Raw genomic sequence first — 18,585 nt, forward strand, 5'->3', positions numbered from 1 at the left:
ATTCAGACAAACATGAATATGAACACTGAAATCACTGAAGATAAAACACAGGAAAAACTGAAAAGGCAACATTCTTCTTCTTTTACTCAAACTTTGAAAATCTGTGCAAATGCTGCTAAGAGTATTTTTTTTCTTTAAGGAAAATGAAACATTTCCTTGCACACTAAATTTCCAGTGTTTAACCGAATGAAATCAGTAATCATATGTACACTAAATGTTACCACTGAGCAGAAGAGAACAGCTTCTCTTGACAATAATCTCATGGAAGTCAACTTTATACAACACCAGAAATTTGGAAATTTGGACAAACATCACTAAACCAAACTCTCATCTCTTGACACTCTAATCCCATGATTTCCCTATATATAAACAGTCTAAATATTTCAAGGTAAAAGTGGATACAAACAAAGCCACTGCAGCACCCCTCAATCCAATCATTTTCACTGTCATGGCAAGGCAAATTAATTCTTACATTTTAATCTATGCAAATCTTGATTTGGAACACTAAGCCATAAAACAAAAGGAATTTCAAGAGTCGGTGGTTAGAAGCCTTCTCAGGAATTACATAATCTGGAGGGTTCATTAAAATACAGAATATCCATGCCCAGAGAATTGCACATCAGAGGTAAACACATAGGGATGGTGGGAAGGAGAAATAACATATTTTAGCTACAGGTTAGCAACTGCTCAAGATGGGGCTCAGTTCAGTTAAACCTTACAACTACTAGGTCATCACAAAAACACAATTATGTAGGCCAAATTTTACTCAGAAGTCATTCTTACTGACTTCAAAACGTGCAGTGCAGACGTACACCATGTTAGAGCAGGCACTGACCCCATCACATCAGGAAATTTGTGTGACTGCATTGGCAATGAAAGAACAGGTGCAATATTTTAATTTCTACAAGGCCATTAATCTCAAAATTGAAAGAAGTTCTTGTGTAAAACAGAGCCGAGAGGTTTATAAGTAAAACTGGCGTTAATATGGTTAATAAATGTCAACATTTTATTTAAAGCTAGTCTATTGAAGGGACAATGAATACAAGTCAGCTTACATCTATAAGGGTTTTATCATGAAATCAAACAGATCTAGTTTAGTTATTAAACATCAAGGGAAAAAGAAACACATTTTACATCACTTCTATATGTTAACAGTTGATGTTTAAAAACACCGAGTGCCAAAATATTAAATAATGAGAATCTTGAAAATAACAGGACAATTTCTTGAAAATAACAGGACAATTTCTCTTCTGATACTTTGTGGCATCTGATGCCATAAGGAAAGCCAAAAAATACAACTATCTCTACTACTTGTTAATTGAAAAGTAACAATGGTAAAAACATGTTTGTTTAAACTTGTTTCTTCAGAATTCCAATCAATATATTAGAAACTGCCAGATGTAAAGGGCTATCTAATTTCAACCATTTTTATTTCCCTCAGTAACAAGCACATTGCAGTTATTTATGTGCAACAAAGGCTAAACATTGTCAGATAAAGCCAAAATACTAAAAGAAAGCACTGAATGAAAAAGTCTGAGTAACACCTTCCTAGATGAAATGAAATACCGACCAACATCTTCACAACAGAACTTTGAAACTGTTTTAAATGCAGAACAATTGGATGTTCAGAGGTGAGCGTGCCATCAGGTTAGGATAAACTTCCCACTGAGGTTTTTCTCAACAGTCAGTGTGGTGCTGCCTGTGAGGAATCCTACCCCTTTTAGCATGTAGCTAAATATAACAAAGCACTTTAAATATATTTTTTGAAAGGAGTCACGTAACTGGGGCAAAATGTGACAGCTCAAGTTAGCAGGTTGTGTGTTGTGAAGCAGTGTTGATTTTGCAACACACTGAAGTCCTGAGTCCTTGGAAGGAATACAATTCTTCATCCCAACCACCACTCAAGTTACTCAAGTTACTGCTCCTAAAGACACAAATCCATCACCCATTTCATCTACTCGTGCAGTCTGTGGTGTCTGCTCACCTCCACAATCATCTTCACTGTGGGTAAGGTGGTGGCAATGTTCTGGGGATGTGGAGGTCGCACTGTGATTGGCACACAGCCCGCATACAGGCATCCGTAAAACGCCGCAATCAGGTCTATCCCTGCATGGAGAACAAAGCGGAAAGCCTCCCCTGAAAATCAGATCATTTCATCACAGACTCCTATGTCAGCATAAATAGTACTTGGAACTGAACCCAGAAGGTTAAATGAGTGACTAAGCCCTTTAACAGACTTCTTTTTCAGCCCCTTGTCAGTATTTGTTCAGCTTCACTGATTCCTCTCAACTGCACTGTTCTGAGCATGAAAAAGCACAGGCGACACACAGAATTTCAGCCAGATATCAACACTTAGGAGAACTCCACTTTGATGTTCAGGAAATGCCCTGCTAAAAAGACTGATTTCTACAGATTAATTATCTTCCTAAATTTACATTTTTAGAGTGCACAAGAAGAGAGATGTCCCAGCAAAAGGACCAAGTAGGATGATGCTTGGTCCTATCAGCTGCAGAAAAAACATCTGGAGGTTCCATAAAATACTGTCTTTCTCTTGCCATTTTTAACCCGACATAGCAGCCTTGACTTACCTACCTGAAATTTTACAGTAAAAAAGGGAGTAATGATTTTGAAATCCTGGTTCTAACATAAAATTAGGTGCTGTCCCATATAAATATTGACTGTAGGTAATAGACAAGAGACAGCACCCTTCAGGCTACCTAAGGAGGCAGAACAGACAACAGTACAAAGATCCCTTGGATATTGCTGCCTGACACCTCCCTCATGCTGTACACAGGCTGTGATGACAGTGGGGGCTGGTTTATTCTTTCAGTGGAAGAAAATCTGCAGTACTGGTAGGTTATTGTTCCTTCAATAAAATGCTTCATTCATGGGAAGTGAAATACAGAAACAAACATTTAAGTTTAAAGTACTAGTCTTCTTTTGTGGAAAAGGTTTTTCCATATTAACCATTGCAAAACTGCTCCTATAACTATAGATATAACCAGTGTCTTGCAGTCCTTACAAACCAAATATCACATTACAGACCTTAAATCAGACTGTTTATTTCACCAACACACAAGAAATATTAAAGTAGCTTGTAAGAGACGTTTTAAAAACACAGGTTAGTCTTAATCTGAACCCAAAGAAATAAAATCTGTGTGTATGCACAGAGAGAGATCCTTTTAAATACATTTGACTAAATTCAAATAAATGTGCATAAGGCAAATATTTTGTGTTTTGCCAATTAACAGGGTGTACATGGTAGCACCACTGATGCAGCACCGTTCTGAAGGATCTTGATGAACTTCCAGGAGTACCAAGGTACAGCTACAGCGATTCTTTACCTGGTGGGTAAACCAAAGCCACGTGGTCTCCATCCTGTAAATGTCCCCTCTCCATCAGCATGACAGCTATCTTCTCAGCTCGTTTATGCAGCTGGACACATGTCAGCGAGTTGGCTATTGTTCCCTGCACAGGAAGAAAGATGAATGTCACAGGACATAACATGATGTGCTGATACTCTATTTTCCTCTTCACCTTAGAAGCTGTGGGATGAGGGGCAGCCACAATATGTCATGCAGTCAACTTAAAATATGGAAACATTCAGCCTTAGGCCAAACTGTAGTTGGAAGGAAAAAAGATGTTTGTAAGGCAGAGGAATATTCTCAGTTCCTTTCTCTGTACCTTCTGCCCTTAACAGTGTTTCTGCCCCAACCAAGGCAGTACAGCAGTGGGCTAATGCCCTGCTCATGTAACCTGTACTTCCCTTGCTACACAGGCAGCATTCCTGCTGCAGCCAAGGAAGTGCCTTTATGGTCTCTGTAGCAAACTGGAGCATCTGTGGACAGCAATTCTGAAAATTGCATTTTCTTGTCTGCATGCTGGAGTGGAGCCAAATGGCCCAGCAGAAATATTTTAAAGACAAGAGACAAAAGAAACAGGAGAAAACAATACTTTGTGACGGAGAAAAGAATTAGTCTGGAACACAAGATAAGCACTTATATTGCATATAAATGAAAGAGAGAAGAAAGGCATTTGTTTAATTTGAATAACTCTGGTCAGCATGAGCTTGGCATTTTTGAAGCACTTCAAATAGTGCAAACCCAAAATTATCAGTGTTTTAAATTGAATGAGTGTTACAGTTCTTGCACTTCCTAAATATATATATATGTGTGTGTGTGTACATATGTACACACACAAATACACATTTAGAAAAATACATACATCTATATCACAAAATTCACTACCACTGCAGGCAGACACTTCAGAAGTCTAAAAATGAATGTACAGGACAGACTGGTTGCACCTAGAGTTGGTCAGGCCAGGTCTGGGCTGGAAGAAAAGGACAGGGCAGTATGGGAAGGGCTGCATCTTGGCTTGTGCACTTGTTCTGTGGAAAAGAGGAATTCGGTCTCCAGTACTGCTTTGGCACACCTGGCACCTCTATCAGAAGCACTAAGTTCACTTATTTTTCACTTAGCCACTTAGTCACCACTGCAATGTTTACTGACCAGGCTTCAGAGAGAAGGGAGCAGTTTGCCAAAGGGCAAGCCCTGCAAGCAGTGCCATGTTACCAGGATCGCCTGGCACTCACAGACTTCATTGCAAACTGTCAACAAAGAGCACAACCCAACGGAAAATAAAATGGGCAAAGTCAGGCTCAGCATTCCTCTTCATCATCCTCAGCAACCACTCACTGAATTGCACTCCAGGCAATTTTAATCAGTCTTTTGATCAATGTGGAGATCATTTCACTAAGAAACCTTCCTCTAAGGACATATGCAACTCTATGGATGCTGGACCAGAGATGACTTCCAGCTGTCCAGCCTTGAGTTGGCCAAAGCAGCCTGAGGTCTGACCACTGCAGACCCGTCAGGAGGAACTTATTTAAACTCTCCATTTCTTCTTTCAAGAAATTGCCTGTTTCAATGGTTATGAGAAGAAGGACCCTTTATATCCCCCCACAGATCAGAAGCATAGGTCCTACTGACAGATAAGGAATTGCTGCAAACCATGTGAATTTGTGCAAAGCTTGTTTACATTTAAGACTTCTGGCACTTGCTGCCAGTGAACCAGTGGGAAGTCACTGTTTATATGAACTGTAGGGAAGGAGAATCCTGTTGTTGGACAAGAAGCACTTGCAAGCATCAAACAACTGCTCCCTTTGGGCCTTTAATGAGCTATCCTGAAATGTAAAGGTGTTGCAATCCTTCATGACACACACTTAAAACAATGTACTGCCCTAATTTTGAAATATTTCAAATTCTCAAAGCTTGGGTTACAGGAAAACACTAATCTCAGTGGACTTTTATTAGTCATCCACTGCAGGATGCCTGAATGTTTTAGAACAAAGTGTACAGACAATGTCCAAGGAAGACAAAATAGGAAAATTTACGAATCAGAACTAAAATTCAAGATGGGCAATAAAACTTGCAAACCCCAGAAAACCTGCCATCCCTTTCTATAAAATATTAATTCTCCCCAAAAAGCATTACATCTTTTAAACAAATTTCATATGAGAAGATACTCTTCACTGAGAGTAACAAATAAACTGTATTTCAAAATCCAACTATTTTTCACTTCTATGGAATGATAATTTGTTTTGTTAATCCTTGTTTTTGCACATTGTGTCCTTACTTCCCACTGTTTGAACCCTTCTTCCAGCATGGGAAGTTTGGCTTTATTTAAAGCTCAAAAGCAACGGTCTTGTGTGGAAGAGCTGGGATCCCATAGTACATATCAACTCTTTCCCACAGCACTTTTGCTCCTAACTTATAGGACACAGCAAAGCAATACTTCAACAGTGCAATACTGAACTTATAAACAGCATTGCCTCTCAATATTTCTACTTTGCCATAAAAAAATACATTACTACTTCACTATTTATCTGTCTGGTTTCACATATTCACAAATATGAGCTATTAATCTGAATTTTTTAGAAAATTATTTAATGACTTACTGGTAACCTCAAACTGAACGTTGTACCAGTACTGTAAAATGGAGAAGCACATTCTGTAAATACTGCAAGTGCTGATTTCACAGAGGTTCACAAATTACTGGAGGTCTAAGAACCCATTCAAATCACATAAAGACCACAATGGGCTGAGACAACACCAGCTACTACTCCAGGGAATAGCACTATTCCAGGCTTCTCCTGGAGACTCTCACACACTATGTATGTTTCCCAGATCTGACAGATATGTGTAGATGTACTGTGATGGAATGGTTTGAAATCAGACTTTAATTCTCTCTGTGGTCTTGAGAATTACTTTTTGTCATCTGTAATCTGCAATCATCCAGGAAGTAAAGAAGTTACACTACAGACAGCAAGGAAATTTTACTCTTAGCAAAGCAAAGTTCTGCACTCATCACATTCATTAATTCAATTTTAGTAAGCAATGAAATGCTGCGCCAGCCAGGCACCCCATGCAGGTTATGCAGAGAGATTTATTAGGGATCCTCTGCAGACTTGATTGTATTCAGGACATACATTTTCTTCTCTTCACCTCCTTTCCTCATTCTCACACCTCCCTCAGATGGTACAATGTCAAAAACAACAGCTATTGCTTTATTTAGGGAAAATGCTTTGGTTTTGCCAAGCCTGTGCTTTTCAAATTGGAAATCAGGATGGTGAGCAGTATTAAACACTGTTATTCAGCATAGGGACGGATTTGAAACAGATTCAACAGTATTGAAACAGATCTGCAGTGTCAGCTCACACACAACATGCATGTGGTAGAAAAAGAAATGAGAAATGTGTAAGGCACACTGTCTGATACAAAAGCAATCTATATCTTGACAACTGGCAATGATTATTCTCCTTTTCTTTTTGCCTTAGTGAACATTAAATATAACAGCTGAGTATTGGTGGGAAAAGGAAGAGAAAGGTCACATCCAGCCACAGCACAAGCAGGTGCTGCTGAAATCCCAGTGTGCCTTTTCCAAGCCTATCGGAGCCATAGCCTCAGCTTCTTACCCTGCAGTTGAGCAGAGTGTAGAGCACATGGTCAGGGGTGGTCTGAGCTCTCCACTGCAACACTTCTGACAGGAACAGGAACTGCAATAAAGCAGAGTGACAGTCACAACACTGAACAACTTCTTGGCTTTAAAATCCAGGTCACAGTACCCAGAAGCATTAAACAGGAATTAATTCTCTTGTCGTCACACATTTATAGCAAGGTGCTTCTGCACGGTAGCAGCGACCTCTCTGGAAGTGAAGTCATTGCTGGGATGATGATATATTATTGCACATACTTCCAAAGCAATAACACAGTTCTTACTGATCCCTCTGAATTTAAGTGCTATTTAATTCTGTAGCTTCCTCTCTTTTTCTTACTATAAATATGTAAGTACTTACTTACTAATTTAATTACTCACATAAACTCCCAAAAGAGCTGAAATTCAACTTAATTTTCCAGGATTGAAATAACAACAAATAAGGTCAGGACCATATATGTAAACAAAATTCTCTGGATTCCACTTGAGCTTCTAAAAATTATATAATAGAGGGTGATTTCTGGAAGAAGCCCCACCACATTTTTTCTGTTATCCCATGTAAACTTATTTCAAAAAGTCCATAAAGATGAAATGCAGTGACCTCTCCTCATGTCTATTTCATATTTATGTGTAAAGGAGGTTCTGAAATATTAAATATATCCATTAACTAAAAAGAAGCCATCAACAAATTTTGGAATAATAACAATCATCATCATCCATCATATCTCTGTACTGCTAAGTGTCCTGATGTCAACTATAAGATGTTAATTCTATATATGTATGAAGTTAACTATATGATGTTAAATAAAAGCTGTAACAGAAAAGTTTAGCTTACCTTTCTGGCCTGGTCGTTATCTTCTATTTGCCCCAAATCTCTACCACTGGCCTGTGCAATTCTTTTTCCAGAGACCAAGTTCCCCACCATCACAGAGGCAGGGCCAATTTCTAGAATAAAGAAGAAATATGCAAAGTGCAATAAAAATACTTCCCCCGTGGATGAAAATTCGTGTGATTTCTTTTGCATTACATGATGTTTTCCTCACTGTTGCCCACAAAACCAAACCTTGAGCACATCTCTGATGATACAAACTTCGGTGTGGACCAGAAATGGTTGTTGGAAGATACATAGGATTCGTCCTCTCAAAACATATCTCATTTAGCATGGGCTCTCCACAGCCAGAGACACAGCTTGTCTTGATATGGTGAATCTTTGGAAAATTTAGCTCTTACTGTAGGCATATCCATTCAAGTGCCTCAAAACAGAGGGACAACATTCCTGTTTCCTCTTTGGCTCCCTGGGCTAAGTTGCATCTGTATTAGGACTTCTGTAATGCTATAGACATGAAGTGACAGGGATTAGGAAGACACATGGTGCGTATGATAAAATATATGCAAGCCCTCTAGAATAAGATCAAGAGTGAAGATAAACAGCTTCAGAAGAAAAGATGTCACAGGTGACACTTCTCCATTAGGTGGATTTCACTGATGTTTTGTGGCTGCCATTGAGGGACAATACCTGTCTCACAAATACCATTTAAGCTCATGTTGGCATTTGTTTTCTGCTTCTCCAGCATGGATTACTGATCAACTGCAATTGATACCAAGCTTTTCTTCTAGTCTATGATGTCCAAGTGATCATTTGTAATGTAAGTAACCAGACAATGTGCAATCAAAAGCACCTACAGACTACTCTGCTTTAAAGTTATAAAAGCAATGCCCTCGGGGTACGTCACAACAACACATTACAACAAGAATGTGATGTTGTAAGTTCTGTTTCTGTGCTGGCATTACTTTTACCATAGTAATATTTAATGTATATATTACATATCTGTAACAATCTCCATTGATTCTAATTCAGCAATTATTTTGCGGTGGAGCAATTAGGAAATACCAAAGTGAGCACTGCAGTAAAAGGCCTCATTGCTTTCATTAAGTTAGTGCAAGTCGCTGTTAACCTCTGACATTCCCAGTATCCACAAACTGAGATAATGGTTTTGATTCTGAAACATTTGTCCAAAGGTTTTAAAAAAAGCTGATGGTGTAGGCAAACTTGCACTGAGTTCATGATGGATAGTATCCATATTTGAGATCCAGAGAGCAAACCCACTTCTAGTTCCAAGGTGTTTTTCAAAGTGGAAAATAACCAACACTTAGTCTAATGTAGCTGAATTCAAGTCTTAAGCCTGAAGCTACACATCCAGAACTCCTTGAAATTAATCTGAGTACTATAATCTGCAACTGGATTCAAAGGCAAAAAAAATGTGTTAAAATTTGCTTGTACATTGGGCACAAGTAACCAGTGACTGGACTACAGCAGGCTACAGGGGCTTTCTTGGTCTCTTGAGACAGTGCCTTGCTGTACTATCTCATCCAACACTCTTCAAGAAGAGGCAGAACTTCTGAAGAATCATCTTAAAACTAGTTAGGGTTTTCCCTCTAATATACCTGCTGTAAGAGTAATACAGAATCTCCCCACTCAGGTGGGGGATTAAACCACTCATTCTTTGGTCTCATTTATTCATGACCAGTTTTTAAGTATTTGCTCTTCCCACACTGTTATTTAGTGTCAACAGTCCTCTTCCTCTGTTTCTAGTTTATAAACTCAGCCTTCAAAATATGCCAAGATTTTATCTTTCTCTGATTTGGTCTCAGTCCACCTTCTTTAAACATAACTGAAGAGGAATTTACAAAGAACTCCAGGCGTGGTCTCAGCAGTGCCTTGTAGAGTGATAAAAATGTCATCTTTATTGAATTAGCATTTTCCCTTGCACTCTCTGTGAAGGTGCTTCTACCTTCTGGCAATACCAATGATGTCCTTGACACACACGGAGTATTTCAGAGGAAAGCCAATCAAGCTGATTCCCACCTGCATCAGCAATTACTCGATTTTGCTCCATTCCAGTACCATAAACACACAGCATGAAGTCAAGAGTCCCTTTGCCTTCACTCCTCTTACCTGGTTGCTTTTGCCGGGGTTTAGGCAGGTTTGTTACACAGGTGTGGGGACACATCAGCACGTTACAAGGATGCAGAGATCCTTCCAGGAAGAGCTGTTTGGTTTCTGACAGGTGTATCCCTCCCAGCGGCGTCTTGGGAAGTGTGTTTGCTGGGACAAGTGCCAGGCAATAGACTCCCACTTGATGAATACTGTCTATTGCCTAAAAAACCACACAGGAAGTCGATTTTAATGAAAGGCCAATTTTTTATCATTCTAATTCTGTTCCGAATTACTGCATAAAACAGCCCTAAAAATGAGCTGGCAATGGAAAGACAGTTCAGCTATGCCAGTGATAAGGAGGTTCTTTTCACTGGGAACAGGTGGACGGAAATGTTGTTACACTCATTCCAGCAGATAAAGAAGCAACCAAAAACCTGGTGATAAATACACACAAATCTATTAGGAAATGTTACCTTGTTATCCCTCTTAAGCACACATTAGTAGCAGGTATCCTGGAGATTTATTACAAAGATGGGTTGGCAGGCCATGTGAAATTGCTTTTAATTGGTGCACTTCTCAGAGCTAAAGTTCAAAGGATTTCTATCAACTTAATATCCAGTCCATCTTCCTGAGCAAGGCAAAATTTCAAATAACCCCTATACCTAACGATGTATGTAGTTTGTGAGGTTTTTTTACTTTTTTATAAGGTAATAACTGTTTCATTCCCTGATCACAGTGCAAAAGATTTTCAGGCAGGAATGGGAAATATATAAGGGAAAACTATGAAGCTATCCACTTGAAAAAAATCTGTTGGACAAAAACCTGAAAAAGAAGCATCTTTCAATCTTATAGCAATCATGTTCACTGCCTGACAAGTTAATTAAATTGCATCACTTTCAAGAAAATTGTAGCATATAGTATCTATGTAATTTATTGAGTTACATATGAATATCATGAATATCCACACACTTAGATTTTATTTCCATACAAATTTGAAGGAGTTATTTTCCTTATAAGGGTAACAAAAATTGCAGCAATAGTGTTAGAAAACGAACTTCAGACATTAACGCAAACTGAGAAACAAATTAAACAGCAGCTCTAATGAGTAGTTAAATGTTCAAAAATATAATTTACTTATCTTGCTTTTTAATTTTAAACTGTGAGAAAAGTGAATTGATATGTGTGCTGCCTTGAAGATACAATCTATACTCTGAGCATCAAATAATCACTTACAGTTATATATGTACTAAAGTGTAGACCAATAAATTACTGATTACTTCTACAGACGAAGCAATGCTTTGCTTTTGTCTTCTGTTTGCTCCATTTCTTATTGATTTGACTTCAAAATTTCATAAGAAAGAATAATAAAATGGTGACTCATTTAAAAACATTGGAATTTTAGCAGCAGTAGTTCTCACAGCAGAATTGGAAGACCTTGCTGCTGGTCTACAGACTCCACCCAGAAGATCAGCAAGAGTGAAATATTTATGGCAGCCAACATACAATTCTGGCAGAAACCATCATAACCTACTAATCATAATGTTATTTGTAGGTTCTGAAAAGAAGTGATAAATCGTGGGATCCTCGCCTGACATGAGTTTGAAGGAAAACCATCACAGGGCAAGTAACCACTTTTACTCAAACATAAAACTCCATGGCTCCTACAGCTGGTGAGCAGAAAGCAATACCCAGCTGGGGTGGGATGAGGGGTGTATGCAATGATTCCCCAGTAACTTCTGAACTGTCTCTGAGAGCAACATCTGCTACACAAGGCCACATAAAATATCATGTGTCATTCAAACCCATCACCTTTGAGTTTGGCACATTTCTGAAGCAGGGAATGACTTTGTCACAAGGATGACAACTGGTGAACTGAGTCTTAAAATTCTGAGGGAGAAGAGTACCAGTCAATTTTAATACTGCTGGCATTTATGCCTCTTGATGAGATGGCTTAGTTTTTGAAATGACTCTGTCCAGCCAGAGACAAACAGTATCTGAAATCTCTGTCCCTCTCTTTCATCATGAAAATGGACAAGATATACCCAAACTTGTGCAGAGTCCACAGTGCTGTGTTGTTTGAGCTGAGAAAACATCTCATTCTGACACAATTCTCTGGGTAAACACTCTCCAGTGCTGCAGTAGATCTCCTGGCTTTACTTAGTCCTGTCAAGTTCCTGGCAGTGGTAAAATGAACATCCAGCTTGCCAATACAGGAACCACAGCCCTGCCTGAAGGGTCAGATCAGTCTGCAGCAGATGAGCATCTAGGATCTATCTGACTGAACTGCTGCGTGATCTGGGATCTTCACCCTTCTACTCTCAAGAAGCTCCATCCCCAGCCTGACCACTCCCTCCCAACCATCCTTCTGCTAAAGCCCACAGTCCAGCACAGACTCATAGGTAGAGTATCTCTACCATCCTTCAGCTCCCTGCCACGGGGCAGAATGGGTCAGGAGAGTCAGAATATGTGCAAACCACTGGAAAAAAGGGTTCTGCAAATCAAGACAGCTCAACTGCAGGGAAGAGACAGCAAGGTGCAGCAGAAGCAGGCAGTGCAGGGCAGGGCTGGCACAGGGTAGCCCTCAGAGGGTGTCAGACAACTCACAAATAGCCTTAGAATCAAGTAGCAATTTGATAGAGTTTGTTATCATGGACTTCACTGAGAGTCATGACACAGACTATTATGTTGTGCCTCACTAGCAGATGATTCAGATACAGCTGGTTACCACTTCCTGACATCTTCTCATTAAAACTCTGATTGGGAAGAGGCACAAAACATCCCACTTGTTCCTGGCTTCTGTCCTTCATCTCTGCTCTCAGCTGTGGTGGAAACAGAAACTTCTTGTTCACATAGTGGTGCATGCCAGAGTTGCAGGCTTCACACGTGGGTGATGAAAGCAGCCACACATGTGAGTACTTTGATACATGGCCTACTATTCTCAGACACTGCTGGGACTTGATCAGACTCAGAATAACACGGCTGACTCTTGGCAGGAGTATTGGGACACAGGATTCCTGCAGTTTTCAGTACAGAATTCTACTGGCTATGATTGTGTAAGACATTAGTTCTGTAAAAGTCACAAAGATGCTCAGCTGACTAAACAGGACAAGTGCTAAGTCCAGAGTTTCAACCCTTCTAGGAGCCTGCTACTTGACAAAAAGAATCGAAGCATGGGCAATCCAAAGCTTTTTCTTCTACAACAGTTGCCCTAGGTGTTTCAAAGGCTTTCTGTGTGATGGACAAGCTAGAGGTTCTATCTTTTCTTGGTATTGATTTAGATCTACTGTGAATATGAGATGCCTCTAACTGTATGAAATGCAGCTGTCTTTTGAATCAAAGAGAGCAGATAAGCCTGTCTTGACATGGATGAAAGTTTATTTGTTCGGTTTCTTGAACAAATAGTACAGTAGATAGATTCCCTTTCTTATTCAGTACAATGCAATAATGAATAAAAACATCTCTGAATTGTGTGGGATCTTTTTCTTTGGCTCTTGGGTAAAGCAAATATATGTTTGCAATATATTTACTGAGAAGAGTCCTTGCAGAAGAACAGAAAGGAAGTTAGGAAAGGGACGTAGAAGTAACAGGACACCAAGTGTAGACAGAGTTGAGACCACTTCACAAGGTAGCAACAGACTTAATCTGACTACATCTCCGTTAAATCTATCGCTTTTGAGTGTGAATTGGTTCAACCACAGAGAGGGAGGAGATGGAAGATGACCCTGTCTAAAGTATCTAAATTTTTTATGTGGAGACATTAGAGTCGAAAAAAACTGAGTATAGTATTGATATTGCTGTAACTTGGGCTTCCTAATGCTTTGAGGAGATCAGAATTCTTTAGTATACAGTAACATTCATCTTCTGGTCAAACTGTCAGACACCAGCACCAAAGTTGGATCACCACAGTGCCCTGCATGATTCACCAGACTGCTGGAATGGGATTCGTTGCAATAGGTATCCCTCTGAGAAGATATCCTCCCTGTAAATACCTAGATCTGAGCTAATCAATCATTTCCCTTCATTTCAGTGGAGGGAAATTGGGATTTTTAGGCCGAGTTTCATCCAGTTTATTTTAGCTATCAATGTAATACACTAGAAACACGTAATTCTCTCCCACCCATTAAAAAATATAAATCTGGGTGATGCCAACTCTGTATCCATGCTTATAACTGTTTAGTAAGAGACTCTGGTAGCTTTTGACAGTAAGAGTATATAATGCATTCATTCATTCATTCCCCTTTCAAAGTAATGAATATCCTTATAAACCATATGCTACTCTCTCATTGCTATTATTTACTTCAATGCATTCCTCTTTTCTTATAGCAGGTGTGTGCAGACCAGATAGGAACTGTCACTCAGAAGAATCTCATTTTGTGCTCATTAAGAACAAGTGCAACTGAAGATGGATTCACAATTAGTCAAAGACAAATGTCAGTTACCTTAGGGATCTGAAAGATCAATAGAAAGAATATAAAGCAAGAAAAAAATAGCTTCCAAACGTACATACAGAGCATTACCTGGAGAACTCTACTCATCCACTGAAAACTGTCTTCTTCTGTGGAATCTGGCCTTTGCTCAGCAACAATAACTATCCTTTCATCGTGTAGCACACTCACGGAAAACACTGCTATTCTATAGGAGGAGAGAAGAGTATTTAGTGCCAGGACAGAGGGAAAAACCTGTCTTCTACATTAATCTTCTACAAGTACGATTTCTTTATTTATTAGTTAGACTCCTGGTATGTCAATTACTAATATATTTATGGGGAAAAAGCTACAAGAGCAGTTTTGGATAAGTTCTGGAGTAGAAACAGCAGGCTTTGTTCTACAGTCATGTATATACAAGCTTGATATCAGAGCAGGATTGAGAAGTGAACATTCTTGGAATAAGAAAAGCACTAAACTTGGGTCACACCAAGGTTGTTGCTAAGCTGTTATATAACAGCCAGCATAAGCACCTTCCTTGGCCCCAACTTAGAAGAAAGTAATTGCAACATCATTTTGTGAGAGGTCTGATATGCAGTGGAGTGTGAGCACGTGCTACTGCATGAGGCTCTTCAGAAGTTTTAGATGTCTCCTGCTCAGTTTCAGCACATGAGAAAGGTCACACAAAGAACCACTTTCACATTAAAAAACTTCAGTGTGAGGCATATTGGAAATATTCAGCTCACACAGAAAGGGTATTGTTGAGCCAACACCCTCAGAATTAATCAGCTGTTCAACTGGAAATTAAGCACAGTTTCAAGACCTTGGTATCCAAATTCTGCCTCAACATTGCCTCGGGCTTCCCTCAGCTGTCTCCTGGTTCAGGCAATATGAACAGAACTGGAGGGAAACCACAGTGCAGATCAGGCACTGCTTTCTGAAAGCACCTGGATCATTTACACTCCGTCTAAGCAAAATAAAGATTTCTACATAAGATAAGAAAAGAAAGGATCAAACCTCCCCCTGTAGACAAATTTCATGGGTTCCACGGCCAGGGCTGTTGCTACAATGTCATCAGCATTATGTCTTCTTCCACTGACAACCATTAAACCATCCATTTTGCCAATAACAAAGACGAGTCCACCTGGTCCTATAAAGCCTAGAAGTCCAGTCCTTATAAAAGGATATTCAGTGATAGGGCCGCCAGAACTGGTCATAGGAAACACCTGCAAAACAGCAACACGGGTCTTCAGTTCCATACATAGAGATCAGGCTGCAAAGTATTTCAGGCATTTTCTCTCAGATGGCTATTCTGAAAAAAGTAAATAGGTCACTGGTGATGCTCTTTATCCTTCACTGACCATGAAGGGAGTGTCAGGAAACTCCTACACTCGTGTGTACCTAAGTTCCAGCAAATTCAATCCCACTCTGTTTACCATACACATTTTCCGTGACTGTGACTCCGTAAATCATTTATGGCCTTAAAAAAAAATATACAAATCAACATCAACAGTATTAAATAAAAACCCATGCTGAGCAGACTGCCAACCTGAAGTGCTGTGTATAGGTTAACTGAGAGCTTAACTCACAAACATTTCAGTAGAGGTTTTTCTCAGTACCTCACGCCCATTTCCAGCACAGTGTAAGAAATAGGCAGACTAGAAGAGAAGCTATTTTAAGGTACAGCACATTAATGACTCTTCCAGATGATCACATTTTTATTTAAGGTCAATTAAGGTCTCGGAATACTAGTGATAAAGTCTTCTGTGGCCCACCTGAAAGTGAAAATACAGCCCTATAGAGCACCTCTCTAAAGGTCTGAACACCAGACGCACGTGACTTCCACGGATAGATTCCTATGGGTTTTTCTATCCTAATTAGTACAGTGTTATCCTTTTGGCATGTGAGCTACTCTGAGCTGCATTCTGACACAACCACACTTTCCTGCAGTCATTTCTTTAAACTTTAATAGTCTAAAGGCAAAAAGACAATTGCAATTAGAAGGCCATGGCTAATAGTGTTCTTGAAGGCTCATCTAAAAAGTAAGGTCAAATTCTGCTGCCAGATGCTCATGGGTGACTCTTACTGAACAGATTTAATGTGTATACATCCTTGGCCATAATTCATTTCAGCAACACAAACCTCTTTGACTCTCTAACACCTGCAACACGAATTACACAGTAAAACAGAATAGAGATCCACTTGGAGAGGACGCTTAAGGACATGCTTAACTTTAAAATTGAATGGTCCTGCTCACTCAATGGCAGTTTATTTGCTTAGCATAAAGTATGTCTAAATCAGTCTAAATAGGCTGTTAAACTGCTGACAGTTATGAATTATAAATGATATCACAATTAGAGCAAGTACTTGTGAGTACCTTTCTACCCTGAAGTGTGTAAAATCCAGGACTATCACTCACACTGGGTATTGCCAATTGTACTTGCAGCACAAAAATCAACTATCAACAAATTTCTGATCACAATTGCATAGTAGGATTCCTGACTTCAACAGCAGGATGTAGAATCATAACCATTTGTCTGCATTAATTATATAACGTGCAGGGTTTACAACATTCAGCTCTGCATTTTGCAGAAGATATTAGTCACATTAGTCTATTAAAAGTGGTAATAACAGAGAATTTGTTAAGGGAAACCTAAATGTATCCGTGTTAATTTTTGCCTTAAATATTAAATGAGAAAAGGATTGTAGCTTAAAAATAAATTCTTTTTTATTTTTTCTCTAATTTGTTCAGCCTTTCACACTGTATCCAGCAGACTTTAATGATAACTAGTGAGCAGGTACTACAGAGCTATCAGTACAGCTGTGTGCATTGGAGTCAGGAAACAGATTCCACAAAGCCAAAAGGCTTTCACCTAAGGCAATTCAAACAAAAGCAGGTGGAGACTCATCAGGAAAAGGTTTCTTTGCTCTTCAGATACCTCTCTTGATGACTACATCTGTCAGGATTCTGTATAAATACAAGCCTTAATGTTGGAAGTGCTGTGGAAATGTTGAAAATTGCTTTCTAGAGATACCCAGCAGCTTTCTTAGTGTTTGCTATAATCAAATTCTGCACGTAAACTTGTACAATATTACCTTTTGAACTTGGTCTTTCTTATTCCTTTCCTTCTGATTTTTTCAGCTCCTGGTATCTTATTTGAAAAATAAAGTTAAAACTCTTCAGAGCCAGAACTAAACTCCCATAAAGATCTACTACTGCACTTAATGAAATGGGCTTCAGTGCAGATTATCTGGCTAGAAGACAGGTCCCAAGCCACAAGCACCATTGATTAATATTGCTATTCTTATATTGTTACTATCAATATTTTATGTCAAATATTGCCTTGAAACAAAAAAAGTTCAAAAGGAAGGAATTTATATAGCACTTTTTGGTCAACTTACCTCAAAAGTATTTTTGGTCATGCCCGAGAGTCCATAATATGATGTACCCGTTGCAATAGCACATACACAAAGTTCTCCTATTTCATCTGTTTTACAGAGCTGAGGAATTCCATCTGGCTTCACTGAACACATTATAGCTAGAGGCAGAAGAAAGGAATTCAAAAATATTATAAAATGAACCACAGAATAACATAAATGCTGTGGGAAAGACATCATGGTGGAGCTGACATAAACAAATTAATTACATGTAGGCTAATGTCTAACAATCAGTTTCTTGAACATTACGGTGTTCAACATTACAAGTGGTTTTATATTATAAATAATATCTATATAAAGAATGCAAGGATCTTTATGTAAACTCAGTCTTTACATTGATAACAATACCTATTTGCTTTGCTCTCTGAAACTGCAGCTCCTCTGTAATATTGCTGCGAAATGTGATTGTGTTCCCAGCTTTGCATACTGAAAACCAGATTTGCCTCAGTCAGTGCAAAATGAAATACCCTAATGGAGCCCTTGATAATTACTATACAGCCAGGGAGGCAGGCAACCACGAAATCCACCTCTCAGAAAGTAGCAACTAATGCCATATGAAAGATCAAGATATTCCAGCAGACTAATATGGTTGTTTTACTGAGAATTTATCAGAGCTCAGACTCCCTCTGTCTGGTCTTACAGGCCTGCAGAGACAGCAGGAGCTAAACAGGAGGGATTAGAAAGCACTGGTCTGAGAAAGAAGCACTATTTCATGTCAACCATTTGAGCAAGAATCAGGAATGCTGCTTTAGCTATAATCTGCAGAGTTGGAGTACAGCATTGGTAGGT

The 18,585-nt window shown here is 39.1% G+C and overlaps 1 protein-coding gene across 8 annotated transcripts in view; it reads right to left on the bottom strand.

The window, feature by feature from the left end:
* Positions 1–18,585, bottom strand: part of DIP2C (disco interacting protein 2 homolog C) — a 310,705-nt gene that overhangs the window by 51,131 nt on the left and 240,989 nt on the right. For all 8 annotated transcript variants that reach the window (XM_069006440.1, XM_069006439.1, XM_069006436.1 and 5 more), the window contains 8 exons: positions 17,761–17,897; positions 15,376–15,584; positions 14,452–14,566; positions 9,953–10,154; positions 7,832–7,941; positions 6,977–7,057; positions 3,345–3,468; positions 1,985–2,106 (listed from right to left, as the gene is read on the bottom strand). In XM_069006440.1, coding sequence (XP_068862541.1) covers positions 1,985–2,106; positions 3,345–3,468; positions 6,977–7,057; positions 7,832–7,941; positions 9,953–10,154; positions 14,452–14,566; positions 15,376–15,584; positions 17,761–17,897 — 1,100 coding nt within the window. The remainder of the gene's footprint in view (positions 1–1,984; positions 2,107–3,344; positions 3,469–6,976; positions 7,058–7,831; positions 7,942–9,952; positions 10,155–14,451; positions 14,567–15,375; positions 15,585–17,760; positions 17,898–18,585) is intronic.

This window comes from Aphelocoma coerulescens, chromosome 2, assembly GCF_041296385.1.
Source record: "Aphelocoma coerulescens isolate FSJ_1873_10779 chromosome 2, UR_Acoe_1.0, whole genome shotgun sequence".
Classification (NCBI taxonomy): domain Eukaryota; kingdom Metazoa; phylum Chordata; class Aves; order Passeriformes; family Corvidae; genus Aphelocoma; species Aphelocoma coerulescens.